Here is a 26672-nt window from a genome sequence, read left to right as displayed (position 1 = left end):
GGTGTCTGTTTGAACATTCTCTTCCTCTGGCCCTCTCCTCTCTCAGATGCACCTATGCACACACACACACTCTCTCTTTAAACTAAATAAATAAAGTGATTATTGATGTATTTGGCATGATGACTAACATATTTGTAATTACATATTGTTGGGTCGGTGGCATTGGGAATGCAGAAGGAACAACAGAAAAGACCGCTGGGGCTGCCATCTTCCAGCCCCTTCCTCCCCCCTTCCTAAACCCTTGACTCTCCCTGCCAAAAGAATGTATGCCTAGGTATTGTCTCCATAGGTAACCTGATCCCTATGCAGGAAACATGAGTATCTGGAGACCCCACCCCATACCCTCCGATCACCAAATACCTTACCATATATGGATGTGAGCCCATGCCCTTCCTTGGCCGGATAAAAGAACCCCGCCGACTCCCTCCCAGTGTGACTTCCCCGACTCTGCTTTCCAGAGTAGAGGAACCTCGCCCAGGGTGCCCACCTTCTCCCAGCATGACTTCCTGGCTCCCCTTCTCCTGAGCCCTGAAACTTCGTTGGAGATGCCTTTAATAAATCTTGCCTTGTGCCTACCTTGCCTGGTGTTGTGTTTACCTCACCTGCCAAACTTTACACGTATGACCCATTATCCTTGTTCTTTCCTTTCTTATCGTTCACTCTTAAAATTATTTTTGCCTTCTTTGCTTTTAATTAAGCATGCAATGTAATTCCATCTTTTTTCTCCTTTTGAGGAATACTGGTTACTGCTTTCCCACATTACCTTGTTTTAATTGACTTCCTTCAAGTTTTTTATGTAAATTGAGGTAACCTGAATTAACTCTCAAATAACACTGTATTTGTCTACATTTAATACAGATACCTTAAAACAAAGATCCCCATTTCTTGCCTTCCATCCATAATGGAATACATTTCACTTTCCCATGACTTAATAGTCACCATTGTATTTTTGCCATTATTATTTTGAACAAAAGTAATATATTTCATCAATGAAAAATAAGAAAAAATGCAAACTGGTGTAGTCACTCTGGAAAAAAGTATGGAGATTCCTCAAAAAGTTAAAAACAGGGGTATCCTATCACTCAGTAATAGTGTTATTAGGTATTTTTCCAAAGGACACAAACATAGTGATTCAAAGGGACACATGCACGCCAGTGTTTATGGCAACAGTGTCCAAAATATCCAAATGTGTCCACAAAGCCAAAATATGGAAAGAGCCCAGATATCCATCAAGAGATGAATGGATAAAGATGTGGTGTGTGCAAAGATAAACTCGAAATGGATAAAAGACCTCAACGTGAGAAAGGAATCCATCAGAACCCTAGAGGAGATTATAGGCAGTAACCTATTCGATATCAGCCACAGCAACTTCTTTCAAGATATGTCTCCAAAGGCAAAGGAAACAAAAGTGAAGATGAACTTTTGGGACTTCATCAAGATCAAAACTTTCTGCACAGCAAATGAAACAGTCAAGAAAACAAAAGGCAACCCACAGAATGGGAGAAGATATTTGCAAATGACAGTACAGACAAAAGGTTGATATCCAGGATCTATTAAGAACTCCTAAAACTCAACACACACAAAACAATCACATAAAAAAATGGGCAGAAGATATGAACAGACACTTCTCCAATGAAGACACACAAATGGCTACCAGACACATGAAAAAATGTTCATTATCACTAGCCATCAGGGAGATTCAAATTAAAACCACATTGAGATACCACCTTACACCAGTTAGCATGGCCAAAATTAGCAAGACAGGAAACAACATGTGTTGGAGAAGATGTGGAGAAAGGGGAGCCCTCTTACACTGTTGGTGGGAATGCAAGTTGGTGCAGCCACTTTGGAGAACAATGTGGAGATTCCTCAAGAAGTTAAAAATAGAACTTCCCTATGACCCTGCAATTGCATCCTGGGTATTTACCCCAAGGATACAGATGTCATGAAAAGAAGGGCCATCTGTATCCCAATGTTTATAGCAGCAATGGCCACAGTCGACAAACTGTGGAGAGAACCAAAATGCCCTTCAACGGATGAATGGATAAGGAAGATGTGGTCCATAATCACTATGGAGTATTATGCATCCATCAGAAAGGATACCCAACTTTTGTAGCAACATGGATGAGACTGGAAGAGATTATGCTGAGTGAAATAAATCAAGCAGAGAGAGTAAATTATCATATGGTTTCACTTATTTGTGGAGCATAACAAATAGCATGGAGGACAAGGGGAGATGGAGAGGAGAAGGGAGCTGAGGGAAATTGGAAGGGGAGGTGAACCATGAGAGACTATGGACTCTGAAAAACAATCTGAGGATTTTGAAGGGGTGGGAGTGGGAGGCTGGGGTACCAGGTGGTGGGTATTAGGGCACAGATTGCATGGAGCACCAGGTGTGATGCAAAAACAATGAATACTGTTATGCTAAAAAAAAAATTAATTAATTAAAAAAAAAGATGTGGGGAGAGAGAGAGAGTGTGTGTGTGTGTGTGTGTGTGTGTACTGAATATTGAATGAATATTACTCAGCTATCAAAAAGAATGAAATCTTCCCATTTGCAATGACATGGGTCTAACTCTGAAACTATACAAAAATTAAGAGAAAAACAGGTAAAAACATTTTGTTTAACCTTCATTTATTCCTTCTCTAAAGTTCTTTTTTTTTTTTTTAAATAGACCCAAGTTTCTCTCCTTGTCAAAACAAGTTACTTAAACATGTCTTGAAGGCAGGCCCACAGGAAACAAAAACAATCTTTATTTTTCTTAAAAAATATCTAATCTTCATTTTTTAAAAATTTGAATTTAGTTACCCAACATATAGTACATCATTAGTTTCAGATGTATAGTTCAATAACTCATCTCTTGCATATAACACCCAGTGTTCATCACATCATGTGCCCTCCTTAATGCCCATCACCCAGTTATCCTATCCCCTACCTACCTCCCCTCCTGAACCCTCAGTCTCTCTCTCAAAATTAAGAGTCTCTAATAGTTTGTCTCCTTCTCTAATTTCTTCCCATTCCATTTTCCCTCCCCCTATGATCCTCTGTGCTGTTTCTTATATTCATTCCGTATGAGTGAAACCATATGATAAAATACCTTTCTCTGATTGACTTATTTTGCTCAGCATAATACCCTCCAGTTCCATCCATGCCAGTGTAAATGGCAAGATTTCATCCTTTCTGATGCCTGAGTAATATTCCATTGTATACCACATCTTTTGTATCAATACCTCTGTCAACAGACATTTCAGCTCTTTCCACAATTTGGCTATTGTGGACATTGTTGCTATAAACATTGGGGTGCAGATGCCTTTGTGAATCACTTTGTAACTTTGGAATAAATACCTACTAGTTCAATTGCTGGGTCATAGGGTTGTTCTACCTTTAATTTCTTGAGGAACATCCATACTGTTGTCTAGAGTTGTAGCATTCCCACCAACAGTATAAAAGGCTCCCCCTTTCTCCACATCCTCACCAACATCTGTTCTTTTCCTGACTTGTTCATTTTAGCCATCCTGACTGTGTGAGGTGGTCTCTCATTGTGGTTTTGATCTGTATTTCTGTAATGCTGAATGATATGGAGCATTTTCTCACATATCTAGTGGCCATTTGTAAGTCTTCTTTGGGGAAGTGTCTGTCTGCCCATTTATTGACTGGATTATATGGGGGGTTTTTTGGGATGTTGAGTCTGATAAGTTCTTATGGATCTTGGATACTAGCCCTTTATCTGTGCTGTCATTTGCAAGTATCTTCTTCCATTTCATGGATTGCCTTTCAGTTTTGTTGACTGTTTCCTCTGCTGTGCAAAAGTTTTTTATCTTAATGAAGTCCCAATAGTTCATTTTTGCTTATGTTCCCCTTGCCTTTGGAGCTGTATCTACCAAGAAGTTGCTACAGCCAAGTAGAAGAGGTTGCTGCCTGTGTTCTCCTCTAGGATTTTGATGTACTTTTGAAGGAGATTTTCAGGGAAACAAAATTCCAAATTGACAGTGTTTTTCTTTCAATACTTGAGATATGTCATTTTTCTCTGTTTTTGCTTCTCTTTGGCTCTGGCTGAAGAGGAAAAAAAATGTGATTCTCACAGCAGTTTTACCACAGGGCAGTTTTCCCAACCCCCCAACATGCCTTCAAGTTTTTCTTCTTGTCTTAATGTTCTGACACTCGTCAGAACAACGGGGTTGATAACTTGATATGCATCCTGCTTGGTGTTTTCTGAGATGTTTGGAGCTGAGATTCATGTATGTAGTATTTCAAATATTTCTTCTAATTCTCTGCCTTGTGTTTTCTTCTCTTAGTACTTTCACTGATTTTACACCTTTTGTCATTGTCCTACAGTTCCTACCTATTCTATTTTCATCAGTATTTTTTCTGTTATCATTTAGTATGAGAAGGTTCTGGTGCTGTGTCTGCAAGCTCACTAAACTTACGTCACACAGGAGCTCAATAAAAGCATTCCCCAATTCTTTTTACAATGATTTTTACTTCTACAATTACCTTTTGATCCTTTCCCACAAGTCCACCTCTCTGCTTACAGTGCCCATCACATCTTGCATGCTGTCCACTTTTTCTGTTGGAGGCTTTAGCACATTAAGTGTGCTTGTTTAAAATTCCCAGTTTTATAATTCCCCAATCTCAGTCATATCCCGGTCTGGTTCTGCTGTGGGCTCTGTTTCTTTGAACTGTGTTGTTTTTGCCATTTAACATGCTTTGTAATGTTTGATGGAAATCTGGACATGATGCATTGAGTAAAAACTACTGAAGTAAATCTTCCTTTAATGTGAATTGTGTGTGTTTTTTTAATGTTCTGGGAGTTACTCCATGCTCAGTGTTTTTGGTGAACCATAATATTTGAAGCCATAAATTCCTCTGAGGTGCTTTGTATTTTGTGGGAGGTTTTTGTTGCTTGTCTCTACTGTTTGCTTTGGGTTTCCCTGGATACTTTTTCTCGTAAAGTAAAAAATAAATTTTCTAGTAAAATCTGAGAGTTGACCTTCTTTCAGTTGAAATCATGTTTTGATATCAGATCCACATTAATATAGTGGAAATGTAGGGGAAGTGTTGTGGTAGTTGTATGGTTAGATCTTAGGGTTTTAGTGAAAGTGTGTCCCTGAGACTTGGTCTTTACAAGTGCCTCTTAGACTCTTGTTCCCATTAGCTAAGAGAATAGAGGAAGCTAGTGTTGGGTCCCTTCCTCTGCATAGAAACCTGAAGGGGTCTAGATTTGGGTATTTTCCTTTCCCCGGGTCAGCTATGCTGTGGTCAAACCCAAAGTGCTTGCTCTGCTAACATAGTTTTCCTTGAGGGAAGGATCTTTTCAGGAGAACAGAGGGTACTGGGTGTGTTCCAGATGGTTGCTTCTCTAATCTTCCACACAGAAGTTGAACGACTTTTCCTTGACCTTCATCGTGACAATGTGGTGGGGCTACTGAAGGTAAATCATAGATGTGTGGAAACCCCCACCAGAATTATCCCTCTTCTGGAGACTTTCACCTTCCATCCATGCTCACAGGAACTCCAGAGATTTTTCAGTCTTGGGGAACATTTGCAGCCCAGATCCTGGCTCGTGCAGACTCTTATACTTTTGAGGCTGTGAGTGTTCTGTATTCATCTGTCTCTCCAGTTTTTGTGGTGGCAGTTTGCCTTGAGATCTCGGTTCTTTGATTGATTTTTGAAGAATTATTTATTTTCAGCTTGTTCAGCATTTCTCTTATTACAATGACAGGAGTGATGATGTCTAAGCTCTATATATATCAAACCACAAACTGGAAGACTGTTAATCTTTCTAATAACAAGTAACCTTAGCTTGTTCCCTCTGCAAATAGCTCCCTTTCATACCCTATTGTTGGAAAAATGAGGAGATATAATGAGCTACTTCCACTGATTTTTAAAAATAGGTTGTCAGGAGTTGCTCAGGGATTTGTCACATCATAGAATGAAATCCTGATTTGTTATCAGTAGTTATAAAGCCAGGCCCATATTCCTTGTGTAAGATACATATGTTCATGATTTGCTTCACATGATAAAAGAAAAAGTTAAAACAGAAATAACTATGTTAGACAAGATGAAATGCATGGAGTGCAGTAGGAATGTCCAGCCTGCTCCAGTCAGAAAGGTATTTGAGCAGCAACAGTTCCAATAGGCACGGATGAATCTTCCTGTGTATACCCACCCTGGGACCTCTGTTATCCTGGGCTGTATCCTTAAACCCCAAACACATTGTCATATGCAGTTGTCAGTCCTTCTAGCCATCAAGCTTTGATGCTCTCTCTACCCTGTTAACTGGTCCATAGGAAATATGAAACAGCTCCAGCCCCCATGTCACCCATTATCCAAATCAGTGCTTTTCCACACTTGTTTTACAGAGCATAGGCACATGAGAATTATGCGGGGAACAGGTACAAGTTTTTATGATAAGTTCTAGAGAAGACACATGGGTTCTGGGTAGAAAATAGGTAGAGGGGAGGGGACAAACTTAGTCAGAAGGCGTCCTGCCACATCCAAGTCTGGAGGCAAATGGGACATGAGCACTTCCATCAACTGTCCTTTGAGGACTGTGACCACAGGGATTGAACCACAGCCTTAAACCCCCCACCTTTGGGAAAAATTGCAGGAGAGGAAATGGGGATGGAATGCTGTTACTGTGGTCACTCAGTTGGCTCCAGGATTACAAAGGTCAGGGCTAGGTCTTCATTTTTTATCTAAACAAGGCCCACACATGGTCCAGCCTGAGAGGAAGCTGGACATTGACCAATTTCAAGGGAGCTATTCACTGAGGATGAGCACTTGTCTCTTAGCTCCCAAAGAACCAGATCCAACCATGAAGGAAAATATGGTCAATGGCCCAGATGTTTTTGTTCTAACAAGCCTGGGATAGAGATGAGGGATCTTACTGGTGAGGCTGTTTCTTGTTATGTCCACCACAGCGATAGGACTGCTAGGAGTAGAGACCCAGGAAAACACCCCCTAGAGGTAGGCCATGGTGCTGGGCCCTCAGCTTAAGACAGTGGACGATGACATGGCCAACCCATGGGCATGTGATTTGAGAGGCAGTAGTGTCTCCAAACACAGTGTTATTTATGGAGTTGACCTCAACGTCAGAGCCTGGCTGGAGAGCCATTATACATGTAACATACAAAAGTATGAATTGACAATGTTATCCTATAAGGCTTCTGGCCAACAGACTTAACAATAGTTAAGTTTCGAGGGAGTCGAAATGTGGATATGTATAATTTCCTTTTACTGTCAGGGTCACTGTCCCTAACCTAATAATGTCATTATTCTAGGAACAAATGCATATGTAGAACTGTTTCTCATCATGTCCATTATTTCTAAGCTGGAATACTGCATCATTTCTCATCTAGAATACTGCAATGACCTCTTAATCTCCCTGCTTCTACTCTCACCCACCTTCAGACTGTTCTCAACAGAGCAGCCAGAGCAAATCTTTAAAATGTTTTGTCACCGATTGAAACATCCGTGTGTGAGAATTGTTTTGTTTCGGTTTTTTGTTTTGTTTTGGTTAGGTTTTTTTCTGAATGAGCAGGGACTATGAGCAAGAAATCCATAGAATTTGTAGAACAAGTTTCTTGGCTAGTTTTGTGTTTAATAGCTAATAAACTTTAGATATGTGTCAAGAAAAGAAAAAAAGTAACATCATGTCACTCTTCGGTTCCATAACCCTCCAGTGTTATTACTGACACATCCAAAGCCCTTATGGTCTTTAAGGTGTGAAATGTGCCCTCCACCTCCTTCCTGATTCAAGGACTTTGCTCCTTATGTTCCCTCTATTAGGAACACTCTTCCTCCAGATGTATTTATTTATCATTGCATCCCCTGACCTGAAAGTATGCCTTACGAGTTCATTTTCTTCACTACCTCATCAGCAGTGTCTAAACGAGTGGCGTACTAGGCACCCCACAGTGCCATTTTATATACTACCGGTAAATAGGAACTGATTCTGGCTTTGCAGCTGAAAGGCGCGGCACACGTGGAAGGGAAGACGACTTTGCTAGAGCAAGGAATGTGACTTCAGGGAGTCTCTCAGATGGAGAAAGGCAGCCTGTCCCCCAAGCTAATTGATTGCTCTTCCCGCCCTAACCAGGTCTCCTCCTCAGACTCCACCACTTCGAGAGTCCTCTGGAGTCAATTGGATGAACGCTCTGAGCCCTTTCATCCTCCCAGCCAATGACAGGGCAAAAACTCTGCGGGAGGCGGGGCCAGGGTTCCCGCGATGCTGAGAGACTCCTGAGGGATGGGATGCTCCCCCCCTCCAGGGCACAGAGATTCCGAAACCTCCAGATGCCTAGAAGGGCCCGGGGGTCAAGTTGAGAGTTAGTGGCGAGTCAGTGACGCAGTTCCGTCTCCGCTGTGTTCCGAGATGTGAGTCTGGCGCTTTCGACGAGAGGTATGCGGCAGCCTGGCGTCGGGGTTCGGTCAGTGTTCTGGGAGAGGGTGGGTGACACCGGCCGGGACCCAGGCCTCCTTCAGCTCAGCCCCTGCGGCGACGGGGAGGAGGTCTCTCAAGGGGTAGTCAAGGGCCTCTCCCTCCCCTCGTTCGCCTCTGTCCCGTTGTCTGGGGTCTCATCTCCCACACCGCGTAGCAGCTCGCTCTGATAGGGCTGACAGTGGTTATACAATTTTGCCGTCCCCGCCCCTAGCCAGCAGGCCGCCCTGGCAATAGCGGTCTAGAGTCCAGCCAGGCTGCACGGACTCCACAACCCCAATTTGAATCGAATACCAGTCCAGTCCCCGTTGTGTTCCCAGTGAGCAACCGAGTTTTGCAGGAGATTACTCGTTTATTCATTCAGTACTTACTGAGCACCTACCACTGACTGCTAGGTCCTGGGGGTGACAGTGTGTACAAAGCAAAGGTGTTTTCTGGTAGGCAAGAAATGGAACAAGCTTGAAGGGCTAGAAGCCGAGTCTGGAAATCTGGAGAGGTTGAAAACACAAAACAGATTTTGAGGGCTAGTAATCCTAAGAACTAGGTAATCATTAAAAATAAACAAAGAAATAAGAAAACATTCACTTTTCATCCTCCCTTTAGAGACTTAATTTTTCCTCTCTAAAGACACTTGACTCAAAGTTCCCTTCTCATCTCCCTGCTGCAAACTTTGGCTGGAAAGCAGGATTGCAGGTGGAATGTATTTTTGCAGTTAGAGAAGGATATGGAGACTTAGATGTCAAACAGAACAGGTGAGAAGGAGCAGCTGTAGTTTGATGGAATGAGGATTACCTTTAGATACAGAAGATTTGCCTCTTACCAGCCATACTACCTTTGGCATGTCATTCAATCTCTGGGAGCTGCATTTCCCCATCTTCAGAATGGGAATGATCATCCTAGCTTTTCATAGTTCTATAGGAAAGGAAGTTACACAGGGGTGGGATACTGCCCTGAGTGTCTGCTTGGAGTTGATCTCAGAGAACGCAATCTCTCTTCTGTTTACAGCGATAGGACACCCCCTTAGGAACTTCCTCACCAAACCCTAGGAAGAGATCAGGCAAGACTTTTGTGCTGGGCAGATTCTTCGGACTAAGGCTCTGCTGGCCAGGTAAGACCTATACTGTGAAATTAGTTATAATTTGACAGGAATCTTCTGACTAGAAGAAGAACCATGGCTGAAAGGGAGCATTTCTGTATGGCTATTTATTGAGGACGAGAGAACCAGAGGAGTAGGAGTGAGCCTTCTGGACTTTGAGGAGTACAGTTTAGGGATGAGAGGAAAGGTAATATAGTTGAACTCAAATCTTGGTGTTAGGAGACTTGAATTTGAGCTGCAGTTTTCTTCTAAGTTTGTTTCCCCATCACACTTCGATAGAAGACAGGGAGATCTGGGTGATTCCTTCCAGCTCTGACATTCTGAGAAGCTCTGAGTATTTAGACTAAGTCAGCTGAGTATTGGAGCCCCTGGATGGCCCTGTTGACAGCATTGCCAGGACTCTATATATACCGTCATGGTGTTCAGATAATATGAAGTACGAAAGGGATGAACAAGTGGAGAAGGGTTGGTGGTAGTCATGTGTGAAGGGTGCAGTTCTTATCACCCCTACACCCAGATAAAATCAGAACCTTGAACTTGTTTAAGATTTCAAGTCACACAACATTTACTGAACCTTCTTTGCACTAGGTACTTTATGGAATTCCATCCATGAACACCATGGGCCTTGCTTTCAGGGGCTTAGAGCTTAATGTGTACTTGTGAGGAGAAGTGACAGAGACATACATCCAATTCTAGTATAAGGCAGCTCTAGTTTATATTACAGATTTGTTACTGTGTTCTTTTTAAGTACAGAAATTTCTCTATGGTCAGATGAATTAGAGGTGAAATAAAAAAAAGCATGGAAGAAGGGGAATGAGTTGAGAGACAACTTTAGGAATGCAGGATGGGTGACCATTAGAGGGTCTGCCACTCTCTAGGTGTCCAATAAGTGTTTGCTGAATGAATGAACAAACAAATGGGAAATGAATGAACAAATGATAGGAAAAAGAATGATGAAATCCAGGAATTTCCAGGAAAGCATAAACTTGTATTAGAGTGGATACGGAGGATGACTGAAAGAAAGAAATTCAAGGTTATCAGATCCAGTTCTGAATATCAACAATGGTAATGTCACTAAGAAAGATGAAGATGTAGGAAAACGCTTTAGATGAGAAGAAGAAGAATATGTCAGGAATGCAAATTTGAGAATAAGACAGCGGGTACAAAGGAAGTTATGCAAATCTGTTAGCTCACTGAGACAGATTTTGGTTAGAAGAGCAGGAAGGGAAAAAGAGAAATGCACAAGGATGTGCCATAAGGAAGCCCAAGGTGATTCTGGGGGAACTAAGAGGGAAGCAGGACTTATCAGATCATCTGCTTTTGTTATGACGTCAGGCTTTGTTTTATGTGCCTGAGATCAAGGAGTCCCCTGATAATTTTCTCCCAGTTCTTTTTAAATCTTTTTTTCTCATTTCAGTTTTTATATTTCATTCATCTGTCTGTCTGGAATTTTTCAGGTATTCCCTCTTATTCGTCACTGTATTGCAGCTAATCAGTAACCAAGGGCCATGTGACTGCTGCTCACAGAAACCCAAACAGGCAGGTGATGCTGGTGAGTTGAAGGAATACAACCTCCCAAGGTTTTCGGACACCTGGAGAGTGGCAGACCCTCTGATGGTCCCCCATCCTGCATTCCTAAAGTTTTCTTCTTAACTCATTTCCCTTCCTCCATTTTTCTTTTTTTCACCTCTAATCTATCTGGGCTAATCTTCCTAAATCTTTTTTTTTTTTTTTTTTTAAAGAAAACAAATTTAGGGCGCCTGGGTGGCTCAGTGGGTTAAGCCGCTGCCTTTGGCTCAGGTCATGATCTCAGGGTCCTGGGATCGAGTCCCACATCGGGCTCTCTGCTCAGCGGGGAGCCTGCTTCCTCCTCTCTGTCTGCCTGCCTCTCTGCCTACTTGTGATCTCTGTCTGTCAAATAAATAAATAAAATCTTTAAAAAAAAAAAAAAAAAGAAAAAGAAAACAAATTTAATTGAAGTATAGTCGATATACAATAGTATACCCTAAAGCGTTATTTTCCTAATTCCACTTTTAGGTATGATGATATGAAATCTATTGTCCAGATTGGAATATTTTCATGAGTTAAGGGGACCACTATTAATAATGATGCTGGAATGATGCTGGTAACTGTATTCTTGACAAGTGAAAGTGAGAGTGGAGAACAGCAGAGTAGAAAAAAGAATATAGAGTGGGGGAAGATAATGAGGATGTTTAATACTTGTTACCCATTGACCATTGAATTATACCCATATGTGCTCCATAATTTCAGTGTTCTGGCTCAATCACTTCATGCAACTTAATTCTTTCATCTGTTCATTCAAAAAATTTTCCTTTGGTGCCTGCTGTGTACTTGGAACTGTGCTAGATTATGGGAAGACAAAGGTAAACAAAATGGACAAAATTCCCACCATCCTGAAGCTACGTGATAGTGTAATCACCCACTTATTTCTGAGTACGCTGGCCCTGTGCAAGCTTCCTTTTTTTTTCCCCTTTTTTCTTTTTTTTAAATCTTCCCCTCCCTCACAAGATTGTTTTTTTTTTTTTTTTTTTTTAAAGATTTTATTTATTTATCAGAGAGAGAGAGGGGGAGAGAGCGAGCACAGGTAGACAGAATGGCAGGCAGAGGCAGAGGGAGAAGCAGGCTCCCTGCTGAGCAAGGAGCCCGATGTGGGACTCGATCCCAGGACGCTGGGATCATGACCTGAGCCAAAGGCAGCTGCTTAACCACTGAGCCACCCAGGCGTCCCACAAGATTGTTTTTGAGGAAACCATTCCTTCATGTTCTGTAACTCAGCCAAAGGTTTGCCTTCTTAAAACACCTTTCCCCAAATATTCTGGGCCCCAGTAATTGCCCCCTTCCCTAATACCATTTACTTTTTGATTGGGTACTTTGTAAATCTTAATTTGGTCTCCTCATTTTTCATGATTAACTCCACTATAAGCTCCTTAAATGTAGGTTTGATACTTCATGCTTGTATTGGTATGCTCAGTTTGCTATAACAAACTTCCACAGACTGGGCAGTGTAAACAACAGAAATTCATTTTCTCACAGTTCTGGATCCTGTAAGTCCAAGATCAAGGTCACCACCTAATTCAGTTTCTGGCAAGAACTCTTCCTGCCTAATAGATGGCCACCTCCTTGTTCTTTGCTCATATGGCCTTCCTTAGTTTGTTTAGGGGAAAGGAGGCAGGAGTGGAAGCAAAAGTGAGGTCTCTCACGTCTTTTTATAAGGACACACTAATTTATCAGACCAAGCCCTTATGATCTCATTTAACCTTAATTACATCCTTAAAGGTCACATCTTTAAATATAGTCACATTGGGCATTAGAGCTTCAATGTGTGTTTTGGTGGGGGAAAGGGGAAACATTCAGTATGTAACCATGCTTTATTTTATTTATTTATTTTTTTACATTCACTAATGGTCTTTATTGCTTTGTGACAGAGCCATGTAAATACCTGGCTATTAACAAGTTTCCATAGACACCTTTTTCCTGAAAGCCATGAGACTTATCTTTTCTATAGCAGCTTTTTTTTTTTTTTTTTTTTTAAAGATTTTATTTATTTATTTGACAGAGAGAGATCACAAGTAGGCAGAGAGGCAGGCAGAGAGAGAGGAGGAAGCAGGCACCCTGCTGAGCAGAGAGCCCAATGTGGGACTCGATCCCAGGACTCTGAGATCATGACCTGAGCCGAAGGCAGCGGCTTAACCCACTGAGCCACCCAGGCGCCCCTCTATAGCAGCTTTTAACAACAGAATAGTTACTATAGTAGTTAGCTGAGAAGATTTAGATCAGTCATGTCTAGAAATGAGACATGCTGGGGCTGGCTTCAAGGTATTGTCTCATTCTGAATCTCTAAAATATTTTGTTCTAGTAATTATGTGGATCCTCTAAAGTCATATCCCAACTTTTTATAAGAAATACCATAAAAATAATTAAAATATAATACAAGTTAGCAGAAGATAATTTGCTAGCAACATGAGAGACTGTTTATGTAACAGTAACAGTGACTGTAACAGTAAATACATAAACTTACCCACCTGTTCATCCATCTGTTCATTCATACCACAAATAATTATTTTCTACTTTTCTGTAATAATACTTTTTATTATTTTTATTATTTTCCCTGCTAAATCCAAACAAGAAATGTGTACAGAGTAGAATGCTCAATAATTATGCTTTAAGACATGTATAAAGAAAAGAGTTTCAGAGAAGATTACAAATGGAAAAGAAAGAACCATCAACTGTCTCAGAAAACTCTGGAAATGGCTTAACTTACTGTTCCACTCTGCTCTGCAGGCCCCTGGCTTCTCACTGAGTTTCCACCTCTTTGATTAGGAGAGGTAGTATGAGTTGTGAGTATACTTCAGGATCTAGCAAGAATCCACCCCTCCCCACTGTTTTCTTTGCCTCCTGTTTATATTTTGAGCACAGATTCTTATATTTGTGTCTCTGTATAGCATCAATGGCACCTATATTCCTGAAATATGAAGTGTAACCTCATTTGGAAGTTCTCTTCCTTTCTTGCTGGTCTTGAGCACTCACCCTTAGATATGCTCCTCCTCCAGAAATTGTGACTCAGCTTATTGAAAAGCTGTGAGACAGTGGAAACTGGTCAAACGTTTTTGAAAAGCAGTAGGCATCACTGCAAAACAATTTCATTCCCTCTGACCCAATAATTCCTTTGTGGAACTTTTATCCTAAGAATATATTTCAGTAGGAAGAAGACTTTGTGTAAAGTGATCATGATAGCATTATTGAAGTGGTTAAGTAGCAGGGAGCAACAAAAATGTTGAATGCTAGCAAAATGTGGGTAAATTATAACGACTTCAATTGGTAGTGTATTATATAGTCATAAAATGGTCTTATGATTAAATAGCAATGTGGAAAATTACATATGGTAGGATGCAAAATTATATCTACTGTATACTTGCAACCATATATAATCTAAGTATGGACAAGTTTGAAGAGGAATATAGTAAAAGGAACATTAATTATGTGTTAGTATCATGGAGTCATTTTTCTGTTTTCTTTTATGACCCCAATCCCCTCCAGATTTGAGGTATGCTAGAGTTACCTATATATCCCCAAAGTAGAAATAATTAATTGTGGTATGAATGAACAGATGGATGAACAAGTGGATAAGTTTATATATTTACTGTTATAGAGGACTCTCATTTTGCTATATATATACATACATATATGACATATATTACATACCTATATTACCTATGTATTTTATGTCAAACTCACTGAGAAGTTCCTGCTCATTCCTGACATCGGTTTCATGTATTAGCACCTTTTGGTTGTTCTGTCTACTTTCACCCTTTTGTCAAAGTTAGATACTTTGTATCACGCAAAGTCTTATCAGAGCATGACCTTACCCTGCCATGTTTTAGCTAGCCCTGTTCCCCAACTCAGCGTTTCTCGTTTGCACAGTAGATTGGGTGATAGTTCATCAGAGGGATAGCTTGGTGAGAAGCAGACAGAATGAATGAGCATATGTAGCTGGATCCAGCTACAGAGTAGTCCCTAGAAAGTAGGTTATTGTATGATTAGGCTCCAGTAGGCTCTGTTACTTGAAGAACAGTGTTACCCCTTACTAAGACAGGGCTTAAGAACAGAGATGTAAACGGGCCTCATACCTGGACATAGAGCAAAAGATGAAATCTTAGTCATACCCTAAGACAATTGCAGTTGCTGGTTTATGAAACAATTCTTGAGCATCTATTTTGTGCCAGCCATTATATCATTGATATTAGGGGAATAGGTCAGCAAGAACTAAAAGCCAAACTGTTTTGGAGAGCTACTGAGCTAAGGATCTTAAGTTAATTTTTTCTAGGGACCAGATGAGGAGTTTGATGGCTCTAATCCTGGGAGTAGATGTGAGACAGGAGGAAACAGGGTGGATTTTATATTACTCATTGCTTACCCTGATGCTGGACTTTTTGGGTTCCCCTCTTGTCTTTCCATAAGCCTTTATTTACTTCGGCATCTGGGTCTACCCTCATTTTTTTTTTTTTTCATCTTATTTTTGATCAGTTCCCCCTGTCTTTGAACATTTCCTCTTGTTTGTGAGACCCTGTGATGTATTACATCTTGTGGTCTTTGGATAGAGAATAAGTGAGACCCTGTGGTGTGAAATTCTGCTGTATACCACATCTTGTGATCTTTGGATAGAGAATAGGTGACATGTGCAATTTCTGTTTTTTCTGTTAGATGGTGGAACTGAGGAGGTGTTGATCCCAAAATCACTCCTAAAACGTGAGAATCTTACACTTTGAAGAGAAACACAGAGGTGTTTCCAGGGAAGTAAAAATTTAGAAAGCTCTTCTGAAGAGGAAGAGAAGATTCAACAGGCCATTGTGATGCTTCAAGCAAGAGAAAATGAGGAGAAAGACGAGAAGCTTCAGGCATAAGATAGTTAAAGACAATAAAACACTTACAGAAGTGAGTAAGCATGAATATGAAAAAGATGGTAGTGAGTGCTTGGATCCTGCAACGAATATGAGAATTCAGGCTGAAAAGAAACAGTATATATGTACTGAGTGTGGGAAAGCCTTTAGTCAGAGTGCAAATCTTACAGTACATGAGAGAATCCACACAGGAGAGAAACCCTATAAGTGTAAGGAATGTGGAAAAGCCTTCAGTCATAGCTCCAACCTTGTTGTTCATCGGAGAATCCACACTGGACTGAAGCCCTACACATGCAGTGAATGTGGGAAATCTTTCGGTGGTAAGTCTCACCTCATTCGGCACCAGGGAATCCATAGTGGGGAGAAAACTTATGAATGTAAGGAGTGTGGGAAAGCCTTTAGTCGGAGTTCAGGTCTTATTTCACATCATAGAGTTCACACTGGGGAGAAGCCCTACACTTGTATCGAGTGTGGGAAAGCCTTTAGCCGTAGTTCAAACCTTACTCAGCATCAAAAAATGCACAAAGGAAAAAAAGTTTACAAATGTAAGGAGTGTGGGAAAACATGTGTTTCTAATACAAAGATTATGGACCATCGGAGAATTCACACAGGGGAGAAGCCTTATGAGTGTGATGAGTGTGGAAAAGCTTTCATTTTAAGGAAGACCCTTAGTGAACATCAGAGACTTCACCGTAGAGAGAAACCTTACAAATGTAATGAATGTGGGAAAGCTTTTACTTCTAATCGAAACCTTGTTGATCATCAGAGAGTTCACACTGGAGAAAAACCTTATAAATGTAATGAATGTGGCAAAACCTTCAGGCAGACTTCTCAAGTTATTCTACATTTGAGAACGCACACTAAGGAAAAGCCCTTTAAATGTAGTGAGTGTGGGAAAGCCTATCGTTACAGCTCACAGCTTCTTCAACACCAGAGAAAACATAATGAGGAGAAAGAAACATCATAAATAACATATATTGTTGGTAGTAGGCCTAATTGCTACTTTTTGGAAAAACAATTTTTCATTTTTCTTGACCTTAATTAAATTTCTATGACTCTATACAGGGAAAGTAACCAGAAGCAGACAACGATGATCAGAGGGATATTCATACTGGCATCATATATAACTGAAGGAAGAGAACTAGATTTTCAGTAGCATAGGGTTTAAATGAATGATGGTCTATCTACATGATGGTTTTATAGCCGTTATAAACATTTTTAAAGAATAATGCCATGAGGAAAATTATTTGTATAAAATGGAAGATAAAGAGAAAACAAATTTGATCCAAAATTTTTTTTGATGCAAATTTTTTAAAAACATGTACCTATAGGAGAAAAATTTGAATGAAATAATACCAAACCAAAACGTTAACAGTGATTATCATTGGGTGATAGGATTATAGGCGATTTCTATTTTCTTTATACTTTTCTATGCTTTTTAGATTTTCTACAAGAATATACTACTTTTATATTCAGGAAAGAAGTACAGTATTTTTTAAATACAATAATTACATGTTCATTTTCACTCATCAGTGTTATGAAAGGCATGTAGAACATGGGCCCTAAACTCATGGGATTCCACCCTAATACTGGCACTTGGTAGTGGTGGAAGCATGAGCAAGTCACTTCCTTTAAGAGCCTGTTTCCTGTTTGTTAAATAATAAACATCAGTTGTTGGTCTTTTGCTGTTTTAAAATAAGCTGACATTTTTAAACTCTTAGGCTAAAAGAACAACAAAAATTTACCACATTCTCCTCTCCCACGGTTGTGAGATCTGCAGGTAATAGAGACTTCATATTTTCGATATATATTTACAAAACCAGAAAAAATAACCCCTTATGAAATTGAAACAATTGCAGGTACATAGCCTGTAAAGATGCACTCAGCATAATCTAAAACGAGGGGAAGACTCTGACTTCTCATCTATAATTTGGTATCTTAAATTTCGGACTTTGGGATCAGAGTATGTATTCTGATCCCAGATCTGCCACGCACTAGCTTGTCAATTATGGACAAGTCACTTAACTGCATTGAGCCTTAGACTTATCTGCAAAAGGGAATAACTACCTACTTCACAGGGTTGTGAGGATTTAATGAGATAATTCATGTATTATTTGATAAGGCTGGCATATAATAAATGAAAATAGCTCAACTGTGGGACATCAGAGCAGTGTTTCTAAACTTTTAGAGTGATTCAGGAAAAGTTTTACCTAAGGTAGAATTTAGGACATTTTTAGGTGTAATGAGCAAAATATCAAGAACTAGTAGCTAAAACCTTAAGAACATTGATTGTTTACTTATGGGGAAGTCTAGAGGTAAGCATTCCCAAATTTGGTTTGACAACTGAGCAATTCATCAAACTTAAGTCTTCATTCCAAAATTTTCAGCATATTGGATTTCATTTTTTGCAGTCTCCCGGTTGTAAGATGTTGGCCACAACTGGGAACTCTACTCTTCACAACTCTTTCAGAGTCAGGAAGTGAGGAAAGGAGCTAAGGCTTTCTGATCTATTTGCCTTCTCCCTTATATCATTGAGGAAGTGTTTCTTGGGAGAAGGGAGGGATGCTGTACAGTCAGTGCTACAGGCGCTCACTAGCTTCCTCTGCCTTTATGTCTGGGCCTTTGAGAAGGCCTTAACCGATTTTCAGCGTTTTAAACTCTGAGTCCTTAGCTCAAGATCCCACGGGGAACACTTAGAATCTGCCCATTCTTAAATGCAGTCACCTCTCTTTTTTCATATACAGTGAATTCTTAAGCCTAATGCCATTTGTCTTATGCACATGGTGATTATTCTTATCCCATTCAATCTTTTAACATTTGTACAAGAAAATTGAGTCTCATTGAGGTTAGGTGACTCAGTAGTTAGTGCTTGGAGGCAGGATTTGAACTCAGATCTGAGTTTTAAGTCCATGCTTCCTTCATGATACCAAAGTGCCTCTGCCCACCATAGCAGTTCTGTATGTGAGTGGGAAATCATTTGGGACTCTCCTGAGTAGACGCCTCAATGAAAGGTAATTGTATCTGGATAATCATTTGATCATGGTTTCATAAGGAAGATGCTATCTGTCTTCTCTGAGTTCAATTTATGGCTTATCTCTGCACCTTGTAATTTAGTTTTAAGAATTATATATTTCTTCCTTGCTGTTATTGGAGACAAGCAGAAGGTTGTAAAGGGTATTGTGTGAAAAGGGTTTGGTTTTGTCCTATTTTGATAGGATAGTGGCTTATATTCAGTTTGGGGATGTTATAATCCCTCTTTGCATGGTTATTCAAAACAAGGTCTAGAGGTTAGTCCCTCTTTGTATAGTTACTCAAAACGAGGTTTGCTGCATTCAGGGATAGGACTGTTTGGTAGGCACTTCCCCAAGAGTGGTTGGACATGAGGGTAGGATAACCCACATGTGGTAGTGGGTTACATTACTGTAGTACTAAGTGTCCTTCCACCATTTTTCCCTTGTCTTGTGTCCTTTTAAAATGAAGGGAGGTGTTTGTAATTAGTATCCCATGCCTTTTGTCTTGCCAGCCATCCTCACCCGCTGATTACCTCTGTGGAAACTCCCCATGACTAATGTCTACTGGTGGCCAAAACTAAGAAAACAGGCAGTTGGCTTATTATATAACTATCAGAGTTTATTTTTTGAACATTTATTATCACCAAGCAGAGTTGTTGATATTTCCTATGTTGCCAAGCAGGTATTCTGAGGTACTTTCCTATCACTGTCTCATAGCATCTGAGATTCTTTCAAATAGGCTTTCTTTTTCATCTTAAAGATTTTTGTGATCTTCAAGAGTAAATACCTTTGGAAGGATACTGTGTCATCTCAAACCCAGCAATCTGAATACAGATCTTCACATATCTTGCCCCAGGCAAGGTAAGATAATAAACCCTCACCCATTTTCTAGTCTGATACCTGTCTTGAGCTGCAAGAGTAAATGCTGTAAGTGGTCCCCATGCCCTTTCAGACGAATATTCTGCACTATAATTTGAACTGATTATCCACCTTCCTCCAGGGGTCTTTCAAAACCACCAGCTGTTAACTTCAGTCAGAGTTTAATTATGCAGTTCTTACCATACTTTTAGGCCTTTCAAGATGCACCCTGGATTCAGGGTCTCTTTGTGTTTTTTCCAGCATCCTGTGCTAATGGAAACCTGGTTGTTCCTTAATAGCAGTGCTTCTTCTGCAGCACCTCATTTGTTAGTTTTTGTCTCCCTCAACCCATTTTCCTGTCTTTACTGCTATTTTTTCTCTATTCTCCATCAACCCAGCTCATCAAAAACCCAGCTCTTTTGAAATATACATCGCTGGATTACTGTGTATTACCCAGGACTGTTCTTGTTATCTGCTGGCTTCCTGTGCGCTCATACTTACTCATTTATGTCTTTAGTACCCTGAATATTCTGGAGGAATATAAAGAGGTGATATTTTTAGCCATAGACATCCTGGTTATGTAGAATTGCTCTTGTGTAGAATAGAGATATATATGTCCTCCTTTTAGTTGAGATAATGTGAAATAAAATCTCATTTTATATAGCTTGATTAAAGAGAAATATGAAAGACAAAGAATTAAGCATAGAGAGAAGAATGTCTTCCTAGGTTTAGAGATACTTTTTATTGATGGTATGTACTGTATTAGTTCTTACTTGGAACTGAGAAGAAAATCAAAACCAAAAAGGGCTTTAAATTCCATAAGACTAAATTTGATTTCAGTTCTGTAACCTCAGTGACAGACTTCCTTTTTTAAATTTTTCCATTAAATATAAATAATTCCATTTAATATAAGTGAATAAAATAGTATGCTTGCATTGTTCGATTGTTTTCAGAAACTAGATTGTCTTTAATCACCTGATGTTATAAAGCTGTTTTTGCAGGACATAGTTATAGTATCTCCAATAAATCTGTTATTATTGTTAGAAATACCACTGAATTTTTTTTATGTTGCTTCCTTTGTTCAGAGTGGGAAGAAACACTTCAGTTTGCTTTTCTTTAGGCAGCTGTTTTTTGGAATGAACTGATTTGGCTTATTTCTGATTTAAACACAACATGCAGCTTGTTATTTTCATACTTCTACTACATAAACAGGAGCTTTTTAGCCAATAGAAAGTGTCTTGTAATTTCCTTAAAGGACTTGTACAGCCTATTATTGTCCCAGCTCCTTTTTTTGGCCCCATCTGTGTTTCAAATCTTTACTATTATGTAGACCTTAGATGGCTATATAAAACCAGCCATGTTCCCTGATGTCTGTTTCTGCTCCAGAAAGTGGGTTTGTAAGTGGTATAAAGGAGACGGCAGACTCCTTTCTGGGCAACACAGACAATGACCTGACTAGTTCCCACTCTTCCCACTGACCGTTTAAATGCACATGGCACAATTTGACCACAGAGATTGTGTAGACATATAAAAGCTGTAACGTGTCTCTGAAACTAAGACCAGTGGACTCCAAATCTGGGAACCACAAGAGGTAACAGCACACATACAGATCAACTTCTGAGGCCCACCAAATCTGGACCAGGGTCTGGGAATCTATATAAAACAATGCTTTTGCAGTGGGAATTGAAGAAAATTTTTCATTGGGATCCTTGATTCTTTACATGACTACTGTGATAATTGTCCATTTTTCCCTTAGAAGAATCTATAAATTACAAAATTACTGAGATAAATACTGAAGTTTGTATAATCATGACAAATTAGCAACCAGTTTACAGAGTATGAAATAAAATGCTGTCACATTTGCAGTGTTTGTTTTATCACAAAACTGAGCAGAGATTCGTGCCTTTAAGAGGTATAATAAAACAGTATGGCAAACTAGATAATTAAAGCCCTTTGGCTACAAAATAACCTAGAAATTCTGGGTAAAATTTAAACATCCTTTTAAAGGGCTTTTGAGAAGATAAAATAAATGCACAGAGCCTAAAATAAAGAGGAGGTGGAAGCCAGCAAATAAGTCACTGGTGATATCTTGGGTGCTGTGAGGTAGTTTGGTGATATTGGTCACCAAGGAACATAGATTTTATTTGCTGCAAGGGCAGGATTTGAATCTGTGAGCTTGTAAAGGTGGAGAATTTGAAGTGAGATTTCTGTAAGAAGCCCAGATGTTATAAGCTATATCCTCAGTGAAAGCATGCTTTAGAAAAAAGTCAACCAGGAGCAAAGGAGCACATCAAGGAAGCTTGTGAGATTTGTCATGGGCTTTAAATGGAAAATAAAAGTCTTGCTAATAATTTGTAGTCATGAGTCAATCCTCATGGTAATTTAGGGTTTAAATTTGAGAAACACTAAACCAATAAAGTAATACAAAAATAGATATGCACACTTGCAAGTATTCATGGAGTAGTTATTTAAAACTTCAACAAATTTTTAAAATACTGAATTATCTAATTGTTTTTAGGTTGAGCTTTTTAGGAAGTATGCATAGACAAAGGATAACATGCAGCAAATTTATTGGAGAGTGTTCTTGGGATAAACACCTATAGAGCAGGGAGAACACCAGATTAGTAGCAGGAGAAGTCATCTGAGTTTCTTCAAACTCGGTCAGACCAGTCTGCCTTTCAGAATTCTGTAGACCAGAGGTGAGGTCTGGGCCCTTATACCCCTTCCTCAACCAATCACTGAGTACAAGTTCCATCACACCACCTTAAAGGGAATTACAATCTTGGATTAGGTCGACTTCTTCAGCTGAGGATAGTTTCTGGAAGGACTGACAGTTGAGGGCTTTCAGCCTGCCCCTCTAGTGGGTGGAAGGCAAGGGAACAATCCAGGGAAATCGAGACAGTGCAACAAAATGTCCTCTACACTGATCATAATGCAGTTAGAATAAAAATCAACTAAAAAACCCCCATACATTTGGAAATTAAACACAACATTTCTAAATAATTCATGGGTTGAAGAAAACTTAATGAAGATGAGAAAATACTTAGACATGAATAAAACTGAAGGAGAGACTTCCTGTTCTGGCCATATTAGAATTAGAGGGACCAGAATTAGATCCCTGCCTCATACAAAAGTCCCAGACAAAATATATGAATCAAGGATTTTTAATACATTGATACCAGCAACAAAAAAACAAGGATCTGATAGAAATAAATGAAGTGAGCCCTTATGTGTCCCAGTTTATTGCCTTGAGAAAGCCCCCTGGCAGTAGCATAGGGAGGAGGAACCAAGTGGAGTCTGGTGAAATTCTTGAGTTGAAGAGAGAGAGCTGAGAATCCAAGGAGACTGAGGCAGGAAGTGTTCACAAGGTAGAACTGGAGGAGAGAACTACACAGAGATTTCTGGGTATCTGTGAATGGTCCCCTCCTCCCCCAGGATATTCAGCAGAGTACTGATGGGCACATTACATGAGGAAACATGTAAGGCCGGTTGAGAAAAACGTTCCAAAGGATTTGAGTGAACAGTTCCAGGCACAAAAGCAAGTCCAGGAATATCATCTTCCCACAAGTCAGGTCAACACTGAAAAAATGTAATTCCTTTGTGCATTGGGTAAAGTACTCAGAAGGGGCTTACCTTAGTAGTGGAGAACAGTAAGCCTAGAATAAATCTGGAGAAAACTGTTCAAAGGTACATCACAAATTGCTCAAAACCAGTCAAGAAGAGAGAATTATAAAAACAGCCAGAGGAAAAAACATGCATAGAGAAAGAAGATAGGCATAGCAACAGATTTCTCTTTGTACTCTGTACCAGCATGAAGACAATGAAACAGCACTGAAAGAAGAACCTGCCATCCTGGAATTCTAGAGCAGTCAATATATCATTCAAGCGCAAACCAAGACACATCTTCAGACATTAAAAAGCTAAAAGAGGGGTACCTGCATGGTTCAGTCAGTTAAGAGTCTGCCTTGGGTTCCGATCATGATCCTGGAGTCCTGGGATCAAGCCCTGCATCTAGCTCCCTGCTCAGTGGGGAGTGTTTCTCCCTTTGCCCCTCACCCCACTTGTGTTTTTTTTTTTTCTCTCTCTCTCTCTCTGTCTCTCAAATAAATAAATAAAATCTTAAAAAATAATAAAAGAGCTATAAGAATTCATCAGTAGCCAACCTTCACTACAAAAAATGTTAAAGTAAGTCCTTCAGTAAGAAGAAAAATGAAATGAGACGGAAATTATTTTTTCCCATCGTTTGTCTTGCATGTTTTTAAAAGTTTATTTAACTAATTTCCAGGTGGGGCTCAAACTCCCCACCCTGAAATGAAGAGCTGCATACTTTTGAGCCAGCCAGATGCCCCTGTCTTAAAATTTGGGCTGTTGTGTTGGCTGTCCTGTGCATTATAGGACATTTAGTAGCACCCATGGCTTCTATCCACTGGACACTGGTGTTTCAAAAGTATCTCTAGGTGTTGCCGCCAGGTTAGAACCACTACTAAGCATATACCTGGTATACCACTGGTATACCACTGTATACCAGAAAAGTACTGGTATATAGAAAGTGATATAATGTCACTTGAAAGTAATAGAGATACATACTATAAATTGCAAAGCAATCATTAAAATAAAGTTATAGCTAATAACAAAAAGATAAAATTGCGTAGAATTATACATGAACAAATTAGCATATACAAAATTGGTGAAATCTCAATAAGCTCTGTAGATTGTACAATTCACTCTCCTGGTTGAATTGATATTGTGCTCTAGTTATGCAAGATGTGACCTTTGGGGGAAACTGGGTGAAAGATACACAGGAACTCACTGTACTTTTTTTTTAACTTCCAAAATTTTAGAGAAAATAAAACTGATAAACTTCCAGCAAGATTAATTAAGAGAAGACACAAAGTACCAATATCGAAAATGAAAGAGATATCAATTACATGAGATCTTACGCCAATTAAAGACATAAATTATTGTGATGGTTAACTTTATATTGAACTTGACTGAGCTAAGAGGTACTAGATAGTGATACTTCTGGGTGTGTCAGGTTATTTCCAGAGTAGCATTTGAATTGGTAAACTGGGAGTTAGGAAGGGTTCTAACAATTTGGTTGACTGGCTGAAACACAAACCAAAAGATACACCCCCTACACCCCATGAATGAAACGGAAATGTTCAACCTCCTTTTCTTCAGTTTATAGAAAATAATTTAAAGGCTTAGAGAGATTGCAGTGTTTAGAGTGGATTTGTCATTTAAAATGTACTAACCCACCTTGGGTTTGTCCATAAGACATACTGTCTCTCGGGTTCTTTAAAAGACATAAAATCACATAGAGTAATAATTCTAATAATACCACAAAAAACAGGGAAAGGAAATAAAACTGTGCAGGCAGTAGCTACACAGGAGTTTGTATCTCACTGGAAATTACTATAAATCTGAAGTACAATCTCATAACAAGATAAGTATTAAGAACAACCACTAAGTAATAATGTAAAAAATGCAACCAAAAAATTGCTAAGGGAAGTAACATGTTAGAATAGTGACTCAATGCAAATGAAAGAAGTAAAGGAAGACAAGGAAACAAGACAGATGTATGAAAAATAAAAGGAAAATGGCAAATATAAATCAAACTATACCAATAAGTACATTAAACTTTTTTAATTTCTTTTCAGCGTAACAGTATTCATTGTGTTTGCTCCACACCCAGTGCTCCATGCAATCCGTGCCCTCTCTGATACCCACTACCTGGTTCCCCCAACCTCCCACCCCCAGCCCCTTCAAAACCCTCAAATTGTTTTTCAGAGTCCATAGTCTCTCATGGTTCACCTCCTGTTCCAATTACCCTCAACTCCCTTCTCTCCATCTCCCCTTGTCCTCCATGCTATTAGTTATCCTCCACAAATAAGTGAAACCATATGATAATTGACTCTCTATCCTTGAATTATTTCACTCAGCATAATCTCTTCCAGTCCCGTCCATGTTGCTACAAAAGTTGGGTATTCACCCTTTCTGATGGAGGCATAATACTCCATAGTGTATATGGACCACATCTTCCTTATCCATTCGTCCGTTGAAGGGCATCTTGGTTCTTTCCACAGTTTGGCGACCGTGGCCATTGCTGCTATAAACATCAATGGGGTACAGATGGCCCTTCTTTTCAGTACATCTGTATCTTTGGGGTAAATACCCAGTAGGGTATTTATCTCCCTGATGGCTAGTGACACATTTTTTCATGTGTCTGATAGCCATTTGTATGTCTTCATTGGAGAACTGTCTGTTCATATCTTCTGCCCATTGTTTGATATGATTATCTGTTTTGTGTGTGTTGAGACATTAAACATTTTTTAGTTTAAATTCAGTTTGGTTAACATATACTATATTATTAGTTTCAAGGGTAGAATATAGTGATCCATCAGTTGCATATAACACCCAATGCTCATTAAATCAAATACTCTCCTTAGTGCCCCACAGCCAATTACCCAATCCCCCAACCCACCACCCCTCCAGCAATCTTGAGTTTGTTTCCTACAGGTAAGAACCTCTATGGTTTGCCTCCCTCTCTGTTTTCATCTTATTTTATTTTTCTTTCCCTTCCCCTGTGTTCATCTGTTTTGTTTCTTAAATTCCACATATGAATGCAACAATATGGTATTTGTAATTCTCTGACTGACTACTTTTGCTTAGCATAATACCCTTTAGTTCAATCCATATTGTTGCAAATGGCAATATTTCATTCTTTTTGATGACTAAGTTCCACTGTATATGTATATGTATACATACATACACACACATGCACACTTCTTCTTTATCTGTTCATCTGTTGAAGGGCATCTGGGCTCTTTCCATATTTTGGTTA

General features: G+C 39.5%; 1 protein-coding gene across 9 annotated transcripts; it reads left to right on the top strand.

Annotated features, from left to right (window-relative positions):
- Positions 1 to 8265: 8265 nt before the first annotated feature.
- ZNF660 (zinc finger protein 660) lies at positions 8266 to 20875 on the top strand. 9 transcript variants are annotated; one of them, XR_014315832.1, is made up of 5 exons: positions 8295 to 8405; positions 9450 to 9552; positions 10998 to 11092; positions 15763 to 16279; positions 19731 to 20875. XR_014315832.1 is itself a non-coding variant. In XM_082746515.1 (4 exons), exon 4 carries the CDS (start codon positions 15931 to 15933, stop codon positions 16924 to 16926), a length of 996 nt encoding a protein of 331 aa, XP_082602641.1. In that variant the 5' UTR covers positions 8266 to 8405; positions 9450 to 9552; positions 10998 to 11083; positions 15763 to 15930; the 3' UTR covers positions 16927 to 20875. The 9 variants fall into 9 exon arrangements, 6 of the variants coding, with proteins under 6 accessions (XP_082602641.1, XP_082602643.1, XP_082602640.1 ...); XR_014315833.1 differs by having other exon boundaries at positions 17025 to 20875; XR_014315834.1 differs by having other exon boundaries at positions 15763 to 19831; positions 20227 to 20875.
- The last annotated feature ends 5797 nt before the right edge of the window (positions 20876 to 26672 follow it).

Source organism: Mustela nivalis (genome assembly GCF_964662115.1).
Source record: "Mustela nivalis genome assembly, chromosome: 1".
In the NCBI taxonomy this organism is placed as follows: Eukaryota; Metazoa; Chordata; class Mammalia; order Carnivora; family Mustelidae; genus Mustela; species Mustela nivalis.
This window is presented reverse-complemented; position numbering and strand designations above follow the sequence as displayed.

Excerpts from the sequence above, each read along its gene's own strand:
- ZNF660 (XM_082746515.1), top strand. The coding sequence starts at position 15,931 with ATGAGGAGAAAGACGAGAAGCTTCAGGCATAAGATAGTTAAAGACAAT.